At 28.9% G+C, this 19139-nt stretch overlaps 2 protein-coding genes across 3 annotated transcripts; one reads left to right on the top strand and one right to left on the bottom strand.

The window, feature by feature from the left end:
- The first annotated feature begins 268 nt into the window (after positions 1 to 268).
- Positions 269 to 11515, top strand: LOC105427274 (uncharacterized). 2 transcript variants are annotated; one of them, XM_089078404.1, is made up of 5 exons: positions 269 to 897; positions 1987 to 2790; positions 5843 to 6071; positions 7084 to 7381; positions 8030 to 11515. In XM_089078404.1, the coding sequence occupies exons 2-5, from the start codon at positions 2752 to 2754 to the stop codon at positions 9549 to 9551; spliced, it is 2088 nt and encodes a 695-aa protein (XP_088934530.1). In that variant the 5' UTR covers positions 269 to 897; positions 1987 to 2751; the 3' UTR covers positions 9552 to 11515. The 2 variants fall into 2 exon arrangements, with proteins under 2 accessions (XP_088934530.1, XP_088934529.1); XM_089078403.1 differs by having other exon boundaries at positions 270 to 897; positions 1987 to 3546.
- Positions 11516 to 14074: 2559 nt separating this feature from the next.
- shv (DnaJ heat shock protein family member shriveled) lies at positions 14075 to 16865 on the bottom strand. The gene is made up of 5 exons (XM_011638921.3): positions 16707 to 16865; positions 15989 to 16376; positions 15644 to 15912; positions 14852 to 15138; positions 14075 to 14770 (listed from the first exon to the last, which is right to left on the bottom strand). The coding sequence occupies exons 1-5, from the start codon at positions 16838 to 16840 to the stop codon at positions 14706 to 14708; spliced, it is 1143 nt and encodes a 380-aa protein (XP_011637223.1). The 5' UTR covers positions 16841 to 16865; the 3' UTR covers positions 14075 to 14705.
- Positions 16866 to 19139: the final 2274 nt, after the last annotated feature.

Consider the following 19139-nt stretch of genomic DNA (forward strand, 5'->3'; position numbering starts at 1 on the left):
CCGTACTTCAAACGTTACATGCGCTACATATAAAATGTAGTACATTCCGTACGTTTTTCACTCGTCGCATCATTCGGTTGACAAAAAAAAAAAAAAAAAAATAATTCCGCCCTATTTGGGTTTGATTTCTGGCAAACCAGTGGTATCGTTGGTCTAGCCGTCCGTCGTTCTCGCGCGCCCGAAGAAAATGCGCGTGCTCCGCTATCGACCAGGAACCCTAATCCTCCTCCGCGTCCCTCTCGTCTCTTCTCACCCAGAGTCTCGGCCGGCCGTGGCGCCCGCACGCAATCTCGGTTGAATCCGAGCTCGTCGGGGCGCGGCAACGCCTGTCGAAGCATCTCCGTGGAACGTGTGCGGTTTTCCCCTCCGGGGGGGGTGCTTCGATGACAGACGGAACGTCATCTGCGGTGCGAAGATGACGAGGAAAAGACCGGCAGATCGGTAGCCGAAGACACCGAAACGTCTGCCTCCTCCGAACGAAGACACGAGAAAGACTCGTATGTCCTTGTTCGATGTTCGATGGTCTACATCCGCGTCTCTCCGACGAGAGGATTCTGCATGGAATAAAGGCGGTCGAGGGATATATATATATATATATATATATATATATATATATATATATATATTCAAATTGTCAGTATAGTTAAGATAACTAAATATTAAGAGTGTAACGACAATATCTTACTGCTGCGACTCGAAGTTGAGCTATAAGAAATTTTTACTAATTTCTACTTGGGTGCTGTTACGGTGTCGAAACGGTGAAATATTCGTGAACATGTATTATGCTCAAGCATATCGCACGTTGCATCTGCGAAATCACACGATGGATATCTGAAAACGGCTGGGAGTTTTATCTCCTCGAGTTCATATGTGCAAGAACGCAAGATTCGACCGAATGTACGTATATCTTATCTCATCTATTCTGCCTGTTAATTATTTATACTTATTATCCTAATTAACAAATTCAATCGTCCTGAAATTTTCACTGATGTGTTTTTAATTTATATTTCGCTTTAACTGTGCAATTTTTTTAGTTTCATAAAAATGAAAAAGAAAAAAATAAAAGAATATTTTATAAAATAATGTGGAATATCTTTTGACAATCTTAATAAGAATATTTTCTTTTATATTTTTATTTACTAAACACTAAAATTCAAAATTGAATTCACATTGCAATTAAAACAAATAAGATTCTAAAGAATTGTTTATTCTAGATTTGTGTAGAACATTTAAAAATAATAAACAAAATTTTATTTATAAATTGCGTTAATAGAAAATATTTAATTTTAATTGTTTAATAAAAATCTGATTTCAATGCAATTATTTTTACATCTTTTTAATTTATAATAGATAGATATATGTTAATAGTAATATTATCCCATAACTGATGATATAAACAATATACGAAAGTGATTTTTGAATATTTGTCTGGTACTCGTGTTCTTATCTTGTATTTACAAAAATTATCATTTGACAAATTTTGTTATCTTCATAGTATCTCTTGACATACAGATATATTATAAATATTAAAAATTAAAAATTTATATATTAAAAATATAAAAAATTTTTCTGAAAAACAGAGTTTTTTATAAAAATTTTATTTTTTACCATTTTATCATTTCCGTTTTTGTAACATGAATTCTGTGATAGTCTGTGATAATTATAATTTGCAATAAAAATTAAAGAATTTAAAATTAATTAAAAATAAAAAGTTAATTAAATTAATGAATATTTAATTAAATGTCTTTTTCTCTTTTAAAAAAGAATTTTAATTTAAGATTAAAAATATATTTAAGTATTAAAGGAAGTATGTCAGATTTTATCATTTATTTACTATTTTTGTTTACAAAAATTGTTTGTAAATTTTAATTAATTTAAGAATTAAAAAATAAAACTTTTTAATTTTTAATTTTAATTTTAATTTTTAATTATGTATCACAAACAAAACATATTTGGAAGCAATAATTAACTGCGATAATGTTTCAGGAATACATTCGACAGCTGCACTTTTCTTGGAGATGCGTATGTCATTAAGCTTAACACACAACCAAATAGATCTAGAAAGAAAAAAATGAGCGAAAGACTAAGTAGGACGGAGAAAAGGCAGAAAAGATAGTGTTGAAGCTCTGATTATTAGATGATTGCGATAGATCGCAGGTAGTTGTTATCGTTGAGAAGAATTACGACAGAATAAGCAGTTGCAGAGGAAATGAAAGGTTTCGTTTTTTCACACTTAATGAATTCGAGCAGGCCTGATTTGAATGATCGAGTGCTTATTTTTTATTATACATATCGAAAAGATACGCTAATATATTCATATTCAACACCTCTAAAAGAGATGATTCATAGACGTAGCTATGAAGAATAAGATCCGAGAGAAGTTTGATTGAACAGCATGTCGCACAAACGTAAATTGATCCGAGAAATAAACAAAAGTTGACCAGCATCTCGGAAGAGCAGCCTTGTCTGCTTGTTGACAGTTATCGCTTAATATTCGTGCCGAATCGAGAAACAGGAACAAATCATGATGATTAAACCGAAACGCCCCTTAAATGAGCGTAACGATATATTATTATTATTATACATGCCGACTTAGAAATGATAGTGATACTTCACAGTCAACGCTCCAAAAGTCTTCCATTCGTGCAACGGCCGTCGGACGAAAGGCAAAACGTCATCGACAAGGGGCTGAGTTGCACATCGTGAAACACCCTCGTAATTTCTTCGTAATCGTCATCTACTACAAATTCCATGGACCATACGAACATATCACGACTTCGTAAAAGAAACGTGAGTTTAACGATCGTTGAAAAAAAAAAGGAAGAAAAGCAACGAAAAGAGCGACATTTTTTTGCCAGTCCTCAGCTTAGTTACATAGACAATCATTGAGAAAAAAAAAAAAAAAAGGATCAGCTTCGATGTGTGCGAATAAACGTATTTACATAGATCCTGAGTTCCGATGCGCGTGCTAACGGGCTATCTTTCTTAAATATATTGCGCTACGTTCGATGTAATACTTATTTACGCGCTTCCTCATGCGAATTGTGAACGTTCATGGGCTTCGCGCAATAGAGTAATCGTGTCTATGGAACGATGTGAGAACGATATACGTAAGGAAGTAGAAAGAAAAAGCTTGCAAAAGAGAGCGCTGGAAAATAGAAGGACCAAGACTGCTCAATTCGATTTCTATCCTCTAAGCTGCTGTTCTCCGTGAGAAAAAATTTCGATAATAATAATGGCACAAGTAACGACGTAGCGTAACGAATTACATAATTAATAATATATTTTCTTTGTATCATACAAAACAAGAGATACGGAGCTGGAATTTTGTAACTAAACTGCAAGTTTCACTTTAAGTCAAAATTAGCGACAAATGTCTAAATCGAACGCGATATCGCTATCATCGAACGCGATATCGCGTGCATTATCACAAAAACAACACTGGACATAATGTATATACTGATAGGGCAATTCTACCTTACACATACGAAAGTGTTTGACGCATGCGACTGCTTTGTTATGCGTGAACATCACTCTCTCGAGGAGGTAAAATAAATCTTCTGCTCCTTTTTTTTTTTTTTTCCTAAAATCATATCGATTCTTCTAATATCAAGAGGCACAATTTTCCCGTGCAAAATAACAGCGATATGCCTATATATACGCAATGTAAATAAAAGTCTTCATATTTTATTTTATATATTAATTGATCAATTGAATCAGAGTTTATTGTTCAGTTTTAACTCAAATCGATAGGTGGAATTTTAATTATGAATAAGGACATAATAATTTAATAAGTTGGAAATTTAATTATGTATAAGGACACTGTTCTTATTTTCTTTGTTTGTGCCTTATGAACAAAGATATCACAATATCCAAAATCCAAATATTAAATAAAAGACATCGATAATAATTTACAAAATTATAAAAAAACAATTTTAATTATATTCATTATTATATAATATGTTCCATATTATTTTCAAAAAACTGCTGTCTTCTTGTATTATAAATGAGGAAGTCGTGCTAGTTCCTTAACTGACGGTGAACTGACATGAACATTTTTTATTTAAAAATTTACAATATTTTATAACGCATAAATAAAAACATTAAAAACCACTTCTTTATATAATTTAAATTTCAGCTATCAATTGAATTGTACCAAAAATTATGAATTCAACCAATTAAGTAATGAAACGTAAAAATGTGTACTACATTTAATAATTAAATTAATATGATTAATAATTAAATTAAATTAAATTAAAGTTTATTTCAGTAGGTTGCATGCATAAAGTCACGAACGTCTTGCCATTATTCTTTTAATTTCGTTGCGAATTTTATCGCGAGATACTACTATCTTTTTATAATATAATTGATAATATTATGTTGATGATATTTGATAATATGATTATCTGATTTCTAACATAATTATAGATGTTATAATATTTAATTAGCATTTCAAGTTTTTTTTGCATTTAAATATTTCTTTATTTTAATATCACTTTTGTGATATATATCTTTTATATAAGGATGTTCTATGGCATGTGTAATATAGTCGTTCACGAGAAGATAGATGGAAGACGAGATAAATGAAAATATCTTATTTTGCGATAAATATCTATATTTGCAATAATTTTCGCGAGTCTCGGCGTGATAAGAAGTGTGAACGATGGCTCATCCTTCCCCTCGCCGCGCGCGCTCCACCCACCTCCGAGCGCCGGGCGGCCAATGTCGACACGCTGAGCCGTCTATGGGTCAGGTGGGCGAGCGCTGTCTCCCCGCGCGCTCTTATTTGTGCAACTTTAATAACTCGAAAATTATTCGCAAATATCGCAAATATATACATTTTCATTTATCTCGCTTCCTATCTTCTCACGAGCGATGAGGACAGTGCTACGGGACAGTGCTACGGGACTGTATAAAATCTTTTGCCCCAAAGGAATACATGTAATATTCTTTATATGTTTAATAGTTTTTTTATACAAACATATTTTGGAGTATTGTATATTTTTTTCAGAAATTTGACTTTGGTGATACATCAATCATGTTACAATGTACAAAAATCATACTTCATTGAATATAACATTTCTAACACAACGAAACGCGATAATAGAGGAATTACATAATTACAAATAAATAAATATCAATTTTATTTAAATTGATTAATTCTGCAATATTAATTTGTTAGGATTCTTTTTAGGAAAGATAGACAGAGAGATTTTTAAAATATATTTCTAACATTTAAAATCATTTTCTATTGTTATATTTACTTTTATATATATATATATACATATATTTAAATATATATTAATATTCTCTTCTAATATTAATATTCTATGTTATTATTTTTTAAAGCAAGATGGAGCGCATGTGTTAACTTTCTTTATATTTTTTTAAATATGAATTTTTACATATACATGTTGCACGTAATTACTATTTAATATTTTATTTATATGAGCGTTTATTAGATCTTAAATAATTGTGGTACTCTTTTTTTTATGTATATTAATAACTTAATATATTATTCACACATACACACAAAAGATATACTTTCTTAAAATATTGTAGGCAAAATCAAACGAATAAAATATTAATTAATTATTTAAACAGTCTCTTCTTTATTTAAAATATAAATTTAAATCGCTCCAAGAAATATCCTTGAACTAAATTGTAATAACAAAATCGATTTTATTATAAGAAGATTAGGAACACATTTTATTAATTTTATCATTTTTTTATTAAACTGTTCCAAATTATATATAATATAATAAATATTGATATATTTTATTATGCCTAGCTTAAGTAACTGTAAATGAATTCAAAAAATAAAAAAAACATTTTTTAACAGGCACTGTTTCGCGGTGGTAAAAAGGCTGTGGACGATGAGTGTGACTCTACCACGGCATTAATTAAGACCAGAATACAAAAGGGAGGCTTACGACTACGAAGATGGCTAATAGCGATATTAATTTTTCTATTAACATCACTTTTCATTATCAATAGCTACAATACCGGCCAATTTCGAATTATTCGATTCGGAGCAATGGCCAAACCAAATGCTCAAAATATAATAACGCGTAAGTATCAGATTATTTTATTCTATCAATACAATTTCATCTCTTGAGTTCAAATGAAGAAAGAAAAATTTGTCGTAATAAAAAATATATATAAATATATAAAATGTAGGAATCTAATATAATATCTAATATTTTTAAAAAATCATATTTTTCTCTTAATACTAATAATATTAAAAAATCCGTTTTATGTTGATAAATATCATTGTGCGTATTCATTAATAATTTGTTAATTAATTTTTACAAAAAAATTTCATATTCCATTACATTATACTCTTCTATTAAAAAATTATTATGTAAGCAATTATTAAATAAATTAACATTATTATAATTGTAAAATATTATTTTTATAATTGTAAAATATTTAAAAAATAAAATGTTATCCGTAATTCTACTGTAAATGACATGAAATTATCGATCGTAAAGATTTAAAAGTTAGCACAAAAAAGTCATGAAAGTCATTCGCATGTAGATAGTCGCGGTATTATCAAGTAGATATCGTAAATTTTTATGAAACTAATAAAATTTTTAGTAGCGCTGATAACACAGCAGTGTATGTTTAAAGCTAATATAATAATGTTTACATAAAAATAAGATATTTGAAACTATATATTTCTTGACTAATTTAAAGAAAAATAATTTTTTTTTAGCAAAAATGTAGAAGATTAATATATCTTGTTAACTTTAAGTGATTAAAAGCATGAGCATTAAGTTTAAAAATAAAATGAATAATAAAGCCTTATAATTTATTTAATTTTAAATCGCAATTATTTTAAGAAAAACTGAAGTTAAAATTTAATTACTAAATTGTCTAATATATTGCTCTGGACACCCTATATATTATAATAAATACATTATGACAAAATAAGTTAATAATTTAGGAGAAAATTAATGTTATATTATAAAAGTTTTTTTTAGATGATAGAGATCTAATTTAAATTCAAATCATTCTTGTTTATTTTTGCTAATTAATAAAAAAAATCTAATTTTAATTATTAATTTGCAAATTTTGCAGAAGAATATGTATCGTTAGCGCCAAATGTGTATACACCGATAAGCAACGGTGGCTTTCTAGTTCGTAACAAAGGATGTCGGTTACCAGCAATGGATCCTTTGGATCCTGCAGTTCGACATTTTATAACAAAAGAGGTGCTTGAATGCGAGTATGGAAATTCTCTACCATTGATTGAATCAAACAATACTGCACTGTTTGTTAATCCGCTGGCGTGGAATAAATTCAACGATAGTTCAGGCAGTATAAACTGCTGTTGGAGGCCATTTTGGCGAACAAAAGACAATGACAACGCTGTTACGTTAGTATTAATAAAAATTTATTTGTTTACGTATGTTAAAAAGTTAAAATATATTAATTATATTAAAATTCTAAATTTTATATATATGTGTATGTATTATTTATTTATACATATATTTTAAGAAGAAAATAAATAAAAAATTTTATTAAAACTCTATACATGAATTGTTATAAAGAAAAATAAAATCGATGTGTTATAAAAATACATAAATCAATTTATATATTATTTAAAAGATTATGAAATCGAGAAGATGACATTTCTATTTCTTGAAAATATTAATTTAAGTATTAATTTAAGTATTTTTTATTTTACAGATATAATATCAACTCGAATAATAGCTCTTTTTAGAGATAACTTTTTTTGCAAATTAAAAAGATTAAACAATTTATTTTTACTTATTGTACTATTAATTGTATTATGTAAACTTTCAATATTTCATGTGGCTGTACAAATGAATGAATCGAGTACAATTTTCACTATTATATAATTATATATAATATTATATAATTATAAAATTATTTCAGATATTTATAATATAGACAAAAAGAGAATTAATGTATTTGAATTTGCTTTTAAATGACATTAATGCAATCCCCAGTATAAAAAACCTATGAGAAAATGCTAACTAATATTTCGTCATATTTGCAGATACGACACGCAGTGCTATCCTTTTCAAGATTCCTGCACTATAAACGTCGAATTCGTCAAGGTTGAGTGTTCTCAGAATAAAAAAGTGATATACAAAGATTACTTCGCTTTCCTACCTCGTAAGCCTTCGGTGGAAGAAAGATGCAAGCAAGCGATGGAGACGGACACGCTCGCCGACGACCGTCTCAGCGTTCTTGTTGTTGGCCTCGACTCCGTTTCCAGGATGAATTTTCATAGGATGATGCCGAAGACCGTAAAGTCGCTTCAGTCCCTCGGCGCTGTTGAGATGTTGGGCTACACCAAGGTCGCCGATAACACATATCCGAATCTCGTCCCAGTACTAAGCGGTCTAAGTGCGAACGAGTTGCAGAGCCTGTGTTGGCAGATGCCTAACAAAACCTTTGACGAATGCCCGTTCCTGTGGAAGAAGTACAGTGACGCTGGTTACCGCACGATTTTTGGCGAGGACGCCTGCAGCATGACCACGTTTAATTATTTGAAACCGGGTTTCCGCAAGAAACCGACGGATTATTACCTGAGACCGTATTGCATCGGCGCCGAGAAGGACATCGGCAATACCCACAAGCTGAACGCCAATCTCTGCATCGGCACCAGAAAGACGTTCGACTGCATGCTAGATTACACCCGTAAAACCGCGGTCGAGTTCTCCTCGGAGCTCTATTTCGCCTTTATCTGGCAGGCAAGTCTCACCCACGACTATTTCACCTATCCTCAGCTGGGCGACAATTCCTACCACGAGTTCATCGAGTACGCGTCGCGAGAGGGTTTGCTGAATCGCACAGCCTTGATCGTGATGAGCGACCACGGTATGAGATGGGGCGAGTTCCGGCAAACGTATCAGGGGAAAATCGAAGACAGTCTACCCTTCGTCTTTATCGTGCCGCCGAGATGGTGGCGCGAGAAGTTCCCGCTGGCCTGGGGAAACCTGCGAAGAAACAGTCACAGCCTCACGACGCCCTTCGACCTTCACGAAACGTTGACGGATCTGTTGAATCCGCACGTTTTGCGCGAGTCGTTCCTTAAGAGACGCATTAAGGTTCAGGAGACCTATGTGTCGCCCATGCCGCGTGGCATCAGTTGGTTTCTGCCGGTTCCGAGCACTCGCACTTGCGACATGGCCCACATCGCGAATCACTGGTGTATGTGCCACACCAGTAACTCGGTCTCGTGGAACGACACTGGCCTGCAGGACAGCGTGTCCTTCCTCGTCGGCGAACTGAACGACATGTTGAGCAGGTATCCCTCATGCGCGCTTCTGAACCTGAAGCTGATCAAGGACGCGAAAGTGTGGTTGGACAAGACAGACGGTGCGACACTGATGGATTACACGGTGACTATACAAACCACGCCGGGTGACGCGATCTTCGAGGGTACGGTACGCTACAAAGCGGACGATAACAGCCGCAAATTGGCCGGATCGATCAGCAGACTGAACGCCTACGGCACCCAGAGTGCCTGTGTTGACGAGTTCAACATGCGCTTATATTGTTACTGTCTTTAGATACAACATATCCGACTGGACTGTTCGAACGATCAATCTCGCATAGCATAGATCTTGCAGCTATATTGCGACAACATTGTGGTAATGTTATACAATATTGCGGCAATGTTGTCGCAATATAGCCGCAAAGTTTGTGCTATATGAGACCTTTTGTATTTGATTTTTAATTTTAATTGAAGCTTGGAGCGAATTATTCGGATGATGCGTGCGTTTAAAGAACACTTTTGAGACATTCATGTGTAGATAGAGAATTCCAGGAAATAGGAATCAGTTCGATTAGATTTGATTAGGTGCATTTGGAGGAACCGTTACAATGTAAAATTGTTTTAACAAATTCCATGTCCTTCCATATACAATTTTTTGTAGAATATTGACTCTTCTACTTTATTATTCCAGATGGAAATGGACAATGTTTTTATATGTATAGCCAAACAAAATGACATACGGCGTTGAGTATATACTTATGTATAAAAAAACTCATATTCTCGAGGATATCATGTTATGAGCTTTTATCGTATATCGTGAACATAATTGCGTAACTTAACGTTTATTTATACATATATTCTTCCATATAATTCATTGATTAATTTAATGGTGCAATAATAGAAATATTTAGAAATATTAAGGGGCAGTTTGCTTTGCACGTTTAAAATTAAGATATTTGAAATTAAAAAAAAAAGTATTTATAAATGCTACCATATACGATTTCGAATTTTTATATATATTAATGTTTTGAGAAGGTATTTAAATTTCTATGGATCATAAAGGTAATTATTTTTGTTGTTATACAATATTGATGAATTGTAAATAAAATCTATATCTAATTTTTATTTGTAAAGCAAATTATTATTAATATTATTATTGAAAAAAATATATATTTCTCAAAATTGGCCAATCTTGTAAATTTTAAATTAAAGTAAATGTATCTATATTAGAATATTTAAGATTACGCACGAAAAATTTTTTTGCTGAATATTGGAATCCTTTCTTTAGAATTTTTTACAGTAAAGTATAAAAAAGACTATAATTTACATATGAAAAAATAAACATATCTTTTTACAAAGTTTCAATTTTAAAAATTGATACATATCAGTATACAATATTAATATTTGCACTTATAATTGTCTTTAAAAAATTGCCATTTTGTTTACGGTTTACATTCTGTAATATTAATAAAATGTGATTCTCGATTAAGTCCAAAGAAAAATATTCTTATTTTAATAAGTGTTTAATACACACACACACACACACACACACACGCGCGCGCGCGCGCGCGCGCGCGCGCGCGTGTGTGTGTGTGTGTGTGTGTGTGTGTGTGTCAATATAATTTTTATTTAATTTTTAATTTTATTTAATTTTTAATTTAATTTTATTTTTAATTTAATTTTATTTAATTTTTTATATTTTGTATTTTGTAAGAAAATTTTTATTTTCGCGTTTTCAAATTCTATATTTTTATATTACATCAATATTATCACAACTATTCAGTTTTTAAGAAGCCTTCAGTATAATTAATTGAAAAATACGTTTTTAAGATATTGTACTTTCAAATTATATAAAAAATAATCATTTTTTTTATATTGATAAAACAAATGTTTTTATCCTCCGCACATATTCATACATTTTGTAGACTACCCCCTTAATATAAAACTGTCTAATTAAGCATTCGCTTCATATCCTTGTCTTGCATATATTTTTCTCTCATTCATTCACTCGCTTATTCGCTTTTGAATATCATCGAGTAAGACAGCACACTCGATGAAAAGATACATTTCATCCACCATAATTTGTATAAACATGACTTACATTTGGCATACGGACTGTTTCGTCAGTTCTTAAAGCTAAATTAATAAACTTTTAATATCTGTAAACTTAATATGTAATAACATATTGCAGCGATCAGTGCAGTGACCAATCCGCTGACTATACTTATATACAAATAAAAAAGATATTTTATTATTCTTTATGGGTGTATTTTTTATCAAATCTCGTTGTTTTATGCTACTGAATAAAAGTACGTCTTACTGAATGATTACATCGTATAATCGTTTGATTACATATGTTTGATCAATAGTATTTTTAATAGGAATTAAAACAATATATTAATTTTTCAATTTTATATAATTGCAATAAAAACCAACTTAGTATAAACATCAATATACATATAATTTTTCAATAATAATACGATATTATGTCGATATTATAACGGAATTACACCCAAAGAAAAATTATATTTATATTGAAAAAAATCGAAAAAATTCTTTAACTTGATTCTTTTAAGTTAAAAATATGAAAATATTTTTAAGAAAAATAAAAATTTATTTGATTTCAAGAAACATGACATTATTAGCCCTTTTTAAGATAAATTTGTTCAAATTATTTGTATAAATAAAATAAATAATTGTTTAATTCGAGGAAAATGTTGACAGAAATAATTTAGTTGTGGTTATTTTAAACCAAGAAAATTATTTCTTTAAATGAAATAAAAGATTTTTTGAACTATATACACTCGCGACTGCACAAAAGTATGTACGTATTTCTGCGCGGCCATATTTTTGGTTAATCACAAAGATTGCTCGTAATTTGACTGTGACAAAGAACCACAAAAAGCGGTTAGTATTCCCTCGCGTATCATCAGGCGGTTTCTAAACTATTCTTGTTGTCTGCTCTTTTAAAATATTTTATTGATACTTCTATTGTATACTGTGATTTTTACGTGATTTATGTGATTTATGAAAATTTTACGTGATTCTAGTATTTTCAACAACTAATCGTCAAAAAAGAACGTGCAACGCGATATTGATTATTTTATTAATTTTCAATTTATTCGCAATGTCCGATAAAAAAATATGTGATGAAATTTTTAATTATATATAAAAAATTTTTTTTTAATGTAAAGAAATTTTTTGTTATATTTAGAAAATATATTTCATTCTTTTAAAAAAGATTTTCGTTGCACAACCTATTTCTTTAATCTCAATAAAAAGAAACAATCAAGAAATTTCTTCAAATCAAAGAAGATTTTTTTTTTAACTGTATAGCAATGCACAAATTTCCTTAATTCACACAAATTTTTTTTTAATCAAAAAAACTTTTCTTTGGGTGTAACTATTGATATTATCAAGGATTATTTATCAACTATTAGGAAATTTTAATGTGTTTCTTTTAACAAATTACGTAAAAGGAAAAAAATATAACATACAGGATGTTTTATTTTATTCGACGCGCTCGATCTTGAGAATTAAATGAGATATGAAAATCTGGTTTTTCTGTATAATTTTGAAAAGGATACATTTTAATTAAAAGAAACGTATTACGTACATATTAATAATAAGTTTTAAATGTCGAAAGATTTTTTAGTATCAAATTATTTAATGTTAAATTAAAATATAATTTGTCCGTTATCAAATTAAATGATTTTGTTAACATTTTATTTTTATAATTTATACATATGTATATATTATACTATTTCTTTTTTGTATTTTTCATTTAAAATATACGTTAAGAAAATGTATTAAAAATAGAACTGACTTTTAATAATATCGATATCGGTGTTATTAAAAAAATTATATATATATATATAAAATTATAGATCTGGTATATATATCTGGTATATATATATATATATATATATATATATATATATATATATTATAAAAATTTATTTGATTTCAAGAAACATGACATTATTAGCCCTTTTTAAGATAAATTTGTTCAAATTATTTGTATAAATAAAATAAATAATTGTTTATATATGTATATATATATATATATATATATAATAATAATATATATATCATATATAAATTTTTTTAATATATATATAAAATTTATATTTATATATCGATTTTATAAAAATTTCTGTTATCCGTATTTAACATATCTAATACCGATATATCTTTAATGTTTCTTGAATATTAATATTATAAAAGTAGATGTACACTACCAGAATATATAATTGAAAGATTATTTTCATTTTTCCACAATTTCCCTGATGCAAACTTTATAATAAAAAAATGAATAAAATAGTTTATAAATATTTTTAATATTATTGCATATGGCAGTACATACATACATACAGGTGCATATTTTTGCAATCAAAATAACAGAGATATTAGTTTGGTAGAAACAGTAAATTTTAATAAATATGGTACAAATAATTGAGTCTATTGTGACCATGACTGCCCGCCCTTGCAAAATCTAATAATTGAAAAATTAATATATTTATGTATCTTGTATCATAAATCAATTTTCTGATATCGCTTTCAATGTCGATTGGCTAAGATAAATCTTAATCAACATTGACCAACATTGAAATATGTATACATTGTTGGAAACGCAACAATGTATACATATTTCATACATATTAAAAATTAAAACACATATTTTTATAATTTCCGTTTATATTTCTAAGTATTTTTGAATTTCTGATCAAAGGAAAAATAAGGGGATCTTTTCTTTAACAGATTATAGCTTTGCTGTATAATAAATTATATATATATATATATATTTGAATTAAAAAATTTACTATCGCATGTTTATTAATTTTATTATGATACTATATTCATTATGGTTTTGTTGATGTTCATGTTGAGAATTTCCTTATAAAGAAATCTCTTTATATTAATACAGGATATCTGCCAACTTTATATTATTAATAATAATAATAATAATATAAATGTGGCTAATCACATTAATAATTTATTAATTTATACATTATTTTTCATATTTTGTGATACTAAATGCAAAATCTGTCTTCACATATTTAAATCTGTTCTATAGTAGTCATGTAATTTAGCGGAACACACTAACTTAATTGCTAGATAAATTGCCTAATTATTGATATTCATTTAAATAATTGGCAACAAGAACAAGAAATTAATTTAAATAATTAGCAACAAGAACCAGATTTAACCAGTCTTTTGCATCTAAGTAAAATGTATTTGATATACATGAGTGATAGAATTTATGTAGGAAATGTCACGTGTACTCAATTTATGTATCCAGTAATCGATTGGACTATCAACTCCCTTCATATTCAAGTAAGGAAGTAAGAGTATCGCTTTTAATATAAACGTACAATATCAAGACATACATTCTAACCAAAGCACTCACTTTGCACATTCACTTTGTACACATACTGTTCTTAAATATTTAATTGCCATGTATACCATTGTATATTCGATTCACAGAACTTTGTTGTAGCAATTTTCTTATGTCTGAAATAGAAGACAATTTTTTTTTATAATTTGCAATGACATACGAAATTTCGCGCATTGATATAGAATATTTTAGTTTACCTTCTTTCTGTTCCTCTGAGAAATCATTATCAGGAAATGCAATATCGAAAGTAACATATAAAGCGCCATGGACGTTATTATTATCGTAATTAGGCATTCCCTCGCCCTTTTTCCGAATACGGGCACCATGTTTAGTAATTTTGTCCCTTTGAATAGTTACTATATGACCATCTAAATGCTTTATATCTATTGAGAAGCCTAATAGGGCATCTTGCAAAGATATTGTAACATTTGTGTATAAATCATCGCCTCTTCTTTCAAAAACAGGATGAGGTATAGTTTGTATCCTATAACAAATAATTATATCATAAATACAATATTAATAATTAATCTATCTTATCAAATAAATTGAAAAGAAAGTAATTTTACATTTAAAAATACTGAAATAAATTCTTTGTCTAGATATTTAATTTCAGAAAAAAAAACAACTTTAAAACTTTAAAAATCAATTAAATATTTGATTAACATTGTTAATCAAGATCAAGTAAATCATATATATATTTAAATATTCAGCCTCAGTTAGTAAAAATTGATAATTAAAATCAAAGTGTATATACAATGCATACATAATGTTGATAATAAACAAGCCATAATATTAAAATAAAAATCAACAATAACATATGGTAAAATTTGATTAAATTTAAATAGATATCGAATTTTTAAAATTGTTTTTCTTGAAGATTTATATAAAAAAAATTCTATTATTTTAATTTATTTTAAAACTTAAAACACCACTTTCTTTTCAATTGTATTTAATAATTTGATATTTATATAAACAAGATATTTGCTTACTTTATTATCAAATCTCCTGGTTCTCCATCAATATGTGGTTCTCCTTCTGCAGTAAATTTAGTTTCTTGGTTATCTACCATTCCTGGTTCAACTTCTACTTCTAATATACGTTCCTCATTAACCAATTTTACATTTGGACATTCCGAACACACTGACTGTTGCATCATTTGGAATCTACCATTTCCTAAATTGCGAGTAACTAATTCCTGTCTACAATTACATTTCCTTGTTCCCTTTGCTGTCTTAACAACTGGTTTATTTCTTGTAATCTAAAACATGAAGTATTGAAATAAGTATAAAAGAAAAAAATTATACTGTACCATTTATAACAATAAAAGATACTACCTCAATGAAATTTCCACTATATAATTCTTCTAAAGTGACATACAAATCCATCACAACATTGGAACCTCTAGGCGTTTGTTGTTGCTGGTGTGATTCTCCACCAAAATGAAAGTTAATATCCCCAAAGAAACTTGCAAAAGGATCCATGTTACTATTCATCATGCCATCCTTTTTCAAGCATTCTTCGCCACATCTATCATACATTTCTCTTTTCTCAGGATCCGATAATACTTCATATGCAGCCCCTAAGTCTTGAAATTTTTGAGAAGCATCTGGATCATCTTTATTCTTATCTGGATGCAATTCCTTTGCTAATCGTCTATATGCCTTCTTAATTGCATGTGTACTAGCACTATGTGATAAACCTAATATGCTATAAAAATCTCTTCTGTAAAAAGAAAAAAAAATAACAATTATAACAAACTTCATTACTTTTGCATCATTTAATTGAGAAAAAAACCTGTAAGTTATGACAATATATATCAAATATACCAATTCCCAAAACCAATAAAATTAAAAAGATAAAAAAACTTTGTTCAGATTTGTATCTCTGTGTTCGATTTGGAAAATTATTACACAAATTTCTGTAATATAATCTACAAATTTAACGCTGACAAATAGTGGATGAAGGGATAGGTTAATGTAATTCATTCTTTGTAAATGTTTAAAAAGTTATTGCGCAAAATATATTATGAAAAAAGATATTCTTCTTACTTACCCAGCTATCGATAATACCACACATATTGTTAAATTTATGAATAACACCCAACTTAATTTTAACCCTGCCATCCTAGCAGACGTTACACGACATATGAGTACACCATCAAAGCTTAAATCGTGTTTGCTCCTCATTGGTTCTGCGAAAAAGCCCAATCTGACGCTTACAACAGAGTAGGATCCGATTGCCAACATTGCTAATTGGTCAATTTTATATAAAATTTTCTAATTGGTTGGTCTAATAGAAAAACTCCAAGCATCAGTCGCTGTTAATGATTATGATAAAACAGAATGTAATCAGGACACTCGAGTGCATACGTTGCTGATTGGTTGATTATTAGAATGAAATATTAGATCTTTTGATAGGTGGTCTAGAAAATTTCTAAACACCGGCCGATGGGAATGACGTGTCCAATTGCGACACGTCACACAGGAACTCCCGAAATAATTAATATATTTACATCATTTTTTAATATTACAATATTTGTTTTAATTTTTTTACGTATAAATGAAAATTATGTATATGTTTACAGCTTTATATTAAAAAATATAATTCATAATATTCTATGCAACTATAAAGTGTACGTATTTATGTGTATATCATTTTCTTTCCTTTTATATATAATATACAAAATAACATTTCGGAATTATTATCTTTAAATGATTATAAACATAACAAACATTACATGTCTCACATTATTTTTACTAAATAAGTGCCGAATTTATTTACATTACATCGAGTGCTTTTCATATAATGACACAAGTGTTGACACAAACGTGATTCTATCTTTCTTAGCATTTAATAAGTAACAAAGCTAAAATAATATGTGTCAACTTGTGTCACTTAAATGGAAAACACTTAGATATTTGTGATCGATAAACTTGCATGGCACTCTATGCATAAAAAAATTACATTAATCGCATTTTTATTGTAAAGATAAAATGCAATTGTATCATTTTCTTTATGTATATGGTTGGAAGCATCCCGTTTGACCACGTTGCGATTGACCACAGCCACTCACAGCGGCCGGTATCTAGAGATTTTCCTCTATTCAAATGCTATGAGTGGCTGGTGGTCAATTGCAACGTGGTCAAACAGGCCCCACTCCATACGGTTACATATCAATTACATATGCAATTTATAAAGCCTAAATGATAAGTACTCAATATGGCTCCAAAGGTTATTATCGCGACAATTCTGGACGGGGACAAAATCACCAATGACATACTAGTAAGAAAGATGGACATAATGTTTTTCTGGGTGAAGTCCAATCGGACACATTACCGATTAGTCGATTAAATAAAAAAATTTTTAATAGGTGGCTCACTAGAAAATTCCTAGGCATCGGCTGATGTACGTGAAGTGTCCGATTGAAAATGTGCGCATCTGAGACGTTCCCGTTTTCTTCCTTTCACTTTACAGCGAACGCACATTTATCTAATGTTCAGGACTGTCTCACCAACTCTGGTTAAGTTAAACAGTGAGTTTCTAATCTAATTTCTTGTTGTAAACATTTGTATTTATATTTCAAAGCATATATTTATATAATACTTACTTTATTATACTTTAATCCACACTCTATATACTTTCTCTTTGTCATGAATAGATTACGAGACCAGAAGATCGATTTTGGATTTTTTGCTATTGGCAATTTTGCCAAGTTAACTGGAGTTGGTGAACCGACTCTCATGCCCGTTTTTATCATTTTGGCCTTTGATCTCCAAGTTAATAAAACTTCCGTTATAATTAAATTGGGATTTAATGCTGATTGGTTTCTACAAACGTTATGTGATAAACGTTTAGCTAAACTTATAATTTATATGCCATAACTCTGTTAACTTACTGCAGCTTAAACGTTGATTGGTCCAATATTGGCTCTATATGTGTATTGTAAATGCATAAAGAACGTAATATTGGAAAGAGATAACATAAAAATTAAGTTAAAAATAAATACAGAAAACATAAATAACAAACATAAATTTTTTATATAAAAAGTTGAAATAATATTTTTATAACAAAAAAATAGTAATTGTATAATTGTATAATTGTTATATTTAAGTAAAAATATTTTTATAATAATATAAGAAATATTTTTCTTTGTGATAAATAAGAATAATTATGTTTTTGTTTAAAGTAGAAATTAAAGTAGAATTAAAGTAGAAAGTTTCTACAATAATATAAGAAATGTTTTTCTTTTGCAATAAATAACTGATAATGGTTATGTTTTAGTTTAAAGTATGTTTTTTTACAAAAATGTTTTTGTTTTTGTGATAATAACTGTGATGGAAATTTTATTTTAAAGTATAAATGTTTTTTTTTAATATAAGAAATATATAAGAAATGTTTGCAATTTTATCATAATTGTAATAATTTTAATATAAAATATATAAAGCAAAATATTTGTGTTAATATAAGCAAAGATTAATGTAAGTA

This window comes from Pogonomyrmex barbatus, unplaced genomic scaffold, assembly GCF_055798465.1.
Source record: "Pogonomyrmex barbatus isolate J1 unplaced genomic scaffold, ASM5579846v1 scaffold23, whole genome shotgun sequence".
Lineage (NCBI taxonomy): Eukaryota > Metazoa > Arthropoda > Insecta > Hymenoptera > Formicidae > Pogonomyrmex > Pogonomyrmex barbatus.